The sequence below is a fragment of the Antrostomus carolinensis genome, unplaced genomic scaffold (genome assembly GCF_000700745.2).
Source record: "Antrostomus carolinensis isolate BGI_N321 unplaced genomic scaffold, ASM70074v2 scaffold39434, whole genome shotgun sequence".
Lineage (NCBI taxonomy): Eukaryota > Metazoa > Chordata > Aves > Caprimulgiformes > Caprimulgidae > Antrostomus > Antrostomus carolinensis.
In genome coordinates this window covers 14,970-21,900 of record NW_010309413.1, presented here as the reverse complement: position 1 = coordinate 21,900, position 6,931 = coordinate 14,970, and the positions used below count along the sequence as shown (strand labels likewise).

Genomic DNA, 6,931 nt, shown 5'->3' with positions numbered 1-6,931 from the left:
CGATGGCTATACACTTACCACCACGGGATATATGCGTCTATCTAAGAGCTGATCAGCTCCCAACTGAGCTGAGAAGTGGACTGGCAGCAAAAGATAACAAAAAAGGACAGTTCAGTCCTAAAGGGGGCTGGGGCTCAGCTGTAGGAAACTGCTATGACTTCACTGAGGTGAAGGCTGCTCCTTTCAAGGGAGAGAGAGTAAAAGTAGGTTTGAGTTCAGCTGTAAAAGCAGTACTAATTAAAAATAACAGTGATCTCAGGGTTACTTCTGTGGATGAGTTAAAACCCTCTGCTGCTATTTTCTCCTTATCATTTCTTTTAGGATAACTGAAAAGTCTTGAACTCATGCAGAAGCCAAAATATATTCTTTTATTGAGAAGGCCCAATTTGTTTCTTTCCACTCTGTCGTGGGATGACATCACTCACCATGACAACTACCCAGAGTGCTTTCCTGCTTCACAAAAGAATTGCTTTTTTTAGGAGGGACTTGTTTTAGAGAGAGGGCTTTCTGATTTCTTGGTATTGTAACGTATCAAAATACAAAAGACAAAACTAGCAAGTTAGAACATGTTGCCCTGAGGCAGCAAAGCCCATAGGCGCTGACGGAGCACAGAGACAGAAGGTACTCTGCACTGGTTATCACTGGGTGAATGTCTTTGTAGGCAAAGCCTTGGTTATCAGAAGCTTTTTATAGCAGGGGCTGAGGCCCAGGGCTAACAGGACAGTCACGACACGGCGTGAGAAGCAGAAACTGTTCTGGTAGTTTGCAATGCAGTGGAAGAAGAAAAATCCGTTTGTAGTGACGCAATTCTAGACGCCAAATTCTTTATTAAAAGATCTTTTAAGCATTCCAGTACAGACTTATCTGCTCCACTGTAGCTTTGAGTCGATGAACAAATGTGTTTTGTTGGGTTTTTTTTTAAAAAAAAGACAAAATGGATACCTCTATAAAATTACATAGTAGATGAATTATGGCCACTGACTGCACCAAACATAAACACCAAACCACACATACACAGTCCTAAGGCAAACTATGTAACGGATGTACGCAATTGCACTGAAGTCTGTAGAAAGTTCTGACACACACTGCTGCCCAAGCACTCCATATCCTGGGTCAAGAGGACACCCCACTGAGTATCTCTGCACCGAGAACAGCAGCTTCGGAACCAAGGAATACCCGGAGTGTTGCTACACCAAACATTCGGCTGTTGGGTGAGTGACCAATGCACCTAGCAGTGCCCAACTGTATTTAGGAAAAAATCACTTTAAACCAGTTTCACAGGTATCTGTTGTTTTGTGCTTCTCCCTTAGCTACAAATCCCAGTGTCTTTGACCACAGCACATCTGCCTGCTGAGACAGAAAAGGTGATCTAATACCCTGATCCTGTGGAAGTCAGCGGAAATCCTGCGGTGAGTTTGAGCTCCTCACAATTTCCATGTTGTAAATTTCCCAAACATGTAAAAAACAGTAATATTGCTGATTTCTCTCCACACCTCCATTCTCAAATACAAACTGTGCTCCATTATTATTTTCCAATCCTGAGCTTTTCAACCAAAAGGGACGGATTGTATTGAGGACCCTGTGTTAAACAAACGGTTGGATCTCATCCCCATTTCAATCTCTTGTCCTATGTTCACTTCCAGAGAGACCAGCTCTCCTAAATCAAGGCTGTAAATAATGTTTTAGCGAGTTCCCTCTGCAAAGCATGAAAACCCCCTTCCCAAGTGGCAGAGAGACTGAGCTGGAATTCTAGTTGCAGTCTCAACACCTCTCCTAGTAAATCCTCCAGCAACACGAGGCCCACTGTGCCTTCCGTATCCTCACAGTAAAAACGAGTGTTTAGCTGGACGGCGTTTTTCACCTTTCTGTGCCCACAGCCCATCATCCTGTACTGCCTGTACAGTGAGAGGTACCAAGCTCCAAGGGGAGTGTTCAGGCAAGAAAATACTCTGACCAGATCTAATGTAGTTCAGAATCCATCTCTAAAAGGCAGGAAAAAAGCAAACACTTGTTACAGTTTGCTCAGTGGGTCACCCTTAATGTTCAGTTCAGTCTGTAATAGAAAATATCATTCTTCTCGTTGAACCAACGGATGCATGGGAAAGACAAGGAGCTAGAGAGCCAACTAAGACTCTCTTTTGTTTCATTCAAAGTGTAAGATACCTCTAGTGATCCTTCAGTAATAAACCTCTCTGACAGGCAACTGCTGCTGTTAGGACAATTTGCTCTTTGCCCTCAAGTTGAAAGGAGCTTTCTGCTACGCAAGATAATTTGGCTGGTCCCTGGGGTGTAAAGCTGGTTGCTTGCAGAGCTGCTACAGGCAGCAGAAAGTTTATTGACTAGATAGATAGAAAAAAACAATCCAGAAGTACAACTTCATCAGAGAAGAGCAGTACCTAGCTCTGGTGGAGAACCCTATGCCAAGAGGTTTGCTGGCCAGATGTTACCAAGGCACGGCTAATTTGATCCCCTGGTACCACTATGACAAACCGTTTCCATTTTCCCCAACATGGCTTTACTCCACCAACTTCACAGTCCGTGAACTCCAAATTCAGTGCTGCTGATGTCCCATTCAACACATGAACGTGTTGGCAAAGCCAACACAGTATCAGTGTCAGAACAGCCCCAAAACTGAAATGCAAGGGCAGGGATTTGTGCTAATGACTTTTCCGTAAGAAGCGTCAAATGATGAAAAATCCATCACCCAGGAAATTGCAGGTTTTTCCTGAATTCTTGGAGAAAAACAAAGTTTGGTGCAGTTGCCACTAAATCTTAGGGGAGTTCACTGTCATCTTCGTAGGAAAATTCAGTATCGTGGTTCAGGAGGCAGAGACCAATGGTCCTGGGAACGGAGTGTTTCTACAAAGCGCGATGCTTTTCAAGCTGGCACTCAGAGTCTTGCCATGTGCAGCATGAAGTAAGGAATCCACACAAACCAGTGTGAAGGTACCTCTGTTCTGAATGGAAGGAGGAACAGGCAGACTGCTGGGCCACTTGGCAAAGCATTTCATCTTCATCAGTAGCTCAGTTACTTCAGAATGAGATGCAGAAAACCAGAGTGAACAGGCAGGGAATAACTTGTGCATAAGAAAGGCATCTCTGTAATCTGTCAGGTACTGATCGCCTAGACCAAAATGGCTCATATCTCATTTTCTGTATGTGCTAATTTATTTGTGAAATTTATTGGTAGCTAGACAAAAGCACCTGTTAAATACTGGTCAGTTTTCAACTTCAATACAATTAAATGGTTCCACAGGTAAACACCACTGCATGAGAAATTCTTTCTCCCATCCATTTTCAGGCACTGCATTTCCATGTCAGGAGACATCCTTCACTGCAGTATGCAATTCTGAAGTTAGCCCTCCTTTGAGCAGCAGGCTAGGCAGGATGTCACCCAGAAGTCCTTTCCAATCTAAGTTTTTCTGTGATCGTAAAAAGGCAGTAATAGCAACCACCAACACATCTTTATCTAATCATCTTCTGTTTTGCGAAGCTTTGTCTTATCCCTTCCTTTATAAGTTATGGATGGATCCTTCCTTGGAGAGGATAACTATTCCACTAGAAGAAATAAAAGCCCCCAACCACTTTTGTTCTCTATTAAATCAGGCAACCAGATAGGGATATAACAAAACCACCCCAAAACCTCCAACGAGTAGAAAAGCTGTCATTTAATGTTACATCTGGGTCAATGTTTAGAAGCTACTCTTAACTGCCAGGACATTCCTTAGAGCACCTGCTCTTCATTTGCAATGGTTTTCTTTAGCAGCCTGCATTTAATACCACGTCTTCAGCTTGGTAAGTATCCAGCACAGCTCAAAAAAATCAATGTGTACTTGTCAGTTGTCACCAGCACCCTTGGTACCTCCTGCCCGGATAGCTAGCCAGCCGCTGGAATAGAAATGAGCAGCATTTGGAACAGGACAGTGTTGCTGGAACTTGTCCAAATCCCTGCAGCAGCTCAAGCCTGTCTGACACTTGATACCAACGCCACCCCCACTGCAACTCCCCCTCCAGAGCTGGACTCTGTCTGCTGTGCTGTGGTTAACGCTTTGCTAGCAACTACGGACCTGCTGGTTTAGCAGGTCCCTTGTTGGGCAGGAGAAAGGCTGTCAGCTGTTCATGCTGCAGCACAAACTGGTCGTAACCACGTTCCTGGAGCAGGTCTCCAAACCTCTGTCAGGTGTGACCTCTCCTCAAGTGCTCGGGAGAGGCTGTGTTTTGCCATTTTGGCCACAAATGGGTTGTGGGAATCCAGACTTGCCGCAGACTGAAAACCTGCTCTCGCTGGTAACAACTACAAGTGCCCCTCTGCCTCAGGTAAGCAAGGCTGAGCCCAGGACCGCAGCCAGCAAACCTTCTGACCTCAGGTGAAGACTGAACCCCAACCCCGGGGAAAATCTGTGCAGAGAGAAAGGATTATTATCGTAAACCAGTGATGTGCTCATTATGGAGGCCTGGGCAACAGCACCCAATACAACAGAGGTTTACATATACCGACTGACAAGCTCTTTGTACGTACAAACTGAACATACACGTTATATACACCATGTAATACACCGTGTGATGGGACAAGACCAGCGTTCTCTAAACACCTCGTGCTGTCAGCACAACGCTGCTCTGCTGGGTGCTGCCAGGCCTTTGACCAAAGCCGAGGAAAAACGTGGAATGACTGACTAAGGTGTAACCCTGGGCTAAAAGGAAAGGGCTAAAAGTAATGAAGGTGCATACTTCATTTTGGAAAATGAGCAGCAGGCCAGGCATCTCAGAAATATTTTTCCTTATTGCTAGGTGATTTAGTATGGGCAACTTCTCTTTCACTTTTTTGTTTTGTTTTTACAATTGTGCTCTTAGAAACATCCATAGAATGAAAAATATTGTGGCAGGCCTGAGAAGAGCCCAATTCCTTGCCTGTATTTCATTGCAACAGGGTGACTCAGAGGCCACGGGAGCTGCACACCTGATGTGGAGCGGAGGAAGAAGGAGGTCTGAACGAAGCACGCTGGGACAGATCGTCACCTGCAGTCCATGTCACAGCAATATGAGCTGGCTCAGAGCTCTGGCCCCCTGTGCCTCACTGCACGCAGACTCCCTCTGGAAAGGGAAGTGGAAATGCTTCCTTTAAGTATAAAACTACCTTCTGGTGTCTGAATATCTGACACCTACTAGAAATGATACCCAAACCTTATAAAAGTCACCCTTTGTTATTATAATGCTCTCTCCTTTCTCTAGCTTGCTTGCTTTGGGCATTTTGCAGCTCCCTGTACACCACAAAGAGACACAGGAGATCACAACTAACTGAAAGAAACCTTCAGCGAAGGGTAGGAAAATCCTCATATATTTATGAAGAAATAAACTCTCCTGTCTTACACATCTAAAGAATCTTGGATTAGTAAACTCTTTGAAATTAGCCGGGTTTCTTTAAAAAAAAAAAAAAAAAAATCAAGTTGAGGAGAGTCTCTGGATATCAATGTGCAGCTTTTTCCCTCCTCTGTGCTCCTGTCAAGCACTGGCACAACAAAGGGAAGAGAGTGCAAGGGGTCGCTGCGTGGCCCAGAGACCGGACAGGCTTTGGACCCAATGGAGAAACGTTCCCATCTGTCCAACGGCACATGGCTCCAGCCTGCTCTGCCTCCTTGGAGCTGGAGGATCATGGATGATGGTGGTGAGAGCATAAAGCCCAGCAAAGCAGCACTGTCACAAGAAGTTGTTCAGCTACGCCAAATGCCACTGGCATCAGAACCTAAACACTTCTGAAACTTCTCCCTTATTCATCACTGGCTTCTCCCGAAGCACAGGGGAGTTTTGAGTGGCTGCACAGCAGAGGAAGACAACAAACATGCTTTTTGTCTACCCAAGAACACTGTGCGCTTGTTCCCCTGTGTACTGACGTACAAAGAAGCCAGCGTGTGGCTCAGAGACTCAGACTCACACAGCTGCCAGGTAACTAAGGGTCCTGGGTAATGCAAGTAGGTATGAAACGACTGTGCAACACCTCCAGCCTCAGGCGAAAGCCCAGAGCCTGGCCTATGTGAACCAAGTGATGTGCAGAGCTGCTGGGACTGCAAACCCAAAGAAATAGCTGCCTCAATGCCGACGGGAATAAATAAACGCAGCAAAATGCGATCAGCCGTAAGCAACAATGGGGCATTACGCACCGAGGGAGCAGTGGCATCTTCTATAACACTGGGAACAGAAGAGATGGACAAGACACCGAGTCAACCTATGAACAGATGGATGTGTTCTCCTGTAGCACGCCATGTCCAATCATGGCAGGAAAAGAGAGCTGTGGCAGGTCTTCACGCCCACCTCCCGCTGGAAGCAAAACTGCGGCTGAAGGAGAAGTTGATCTCACCGTTTTTGTACTTTCCCCATGCTCCAAACGGCACTATGACAACTGTGCTGTTGTCTTCAGTGCCAAACTGTATTGCCTGAGAGAAGAAACAGATTGTCAGTATGATCATCTTCTCTGGAAAAGGAAACAAGTGTCTGGCTCCATGTGGGACAGCATGCCCCTTGGCCCAAGACTTCCTTGCCCCTTCCCAGCCCTGATACTGCATTCTGGTGTGCCCCAGAGCTTTCTATGGGATATGCCACCATCCAGAACCCCAGTGAGAAACTGGCCATTTCTGTCTATGCTGGTGACATATTCAGCACAGGAATAAACTGCAGTTACAGTCCCACACAGTTCAGTGGATTGTGGGCTAAGCAAGGTAATTGAAACCTTGCTTGGTCCCCAGCAAGGATGTGGCAAGACCCAGAGTAAGGAAAAAGCCAGCTGGTGGGACTAGTGAATTTCTCAACCAGCATAGGTCAATTCACTTGAATCTGTGGTTGTGTATTTGTTTTTCTTAAAACCAAACCAAACAAAAACCAGCAACAAGCATCTGGTGCCACGAGAAGCTCTGGCATTACCTGCTCAGTAACAACGTGG

General features: G+C 45.7%; 1 protein-coding gene across 1 annotated transcript in view; it reads right to left on the bottom strand.

Moving 5' to 3' along the window:
• Positions 1-6,231: 6,231 nt before the first annotated feature.
• Positions 6,232-6,931, bottom strand: part of PPM1K (protein phosphatase, Mg2+/Mn2+ dependent 1K) — an 11,977-nt gene continuing 11,277 nt past the window's right edge. The window contains exons 5-6 of the mRNA XM_010166111.1: positions 6,913-6,931; positions 6,232-6,428 (exon numbers count right to left, since the gene is read on the bottom strand). The exon at positions 6,913-6,931 is cut by the window's right edge and continues 110 nt beyond it. Of these exons, the coding sequence (XP_010164413.1) occupies positions 6,297-6,428; positions 6,913-6,931 (151 nt within the window). The 3' untranslated portion in view covers positions 6,232-6,296. The remainder of the gene's footprint in view (positions 6,429-6,912) is intronic.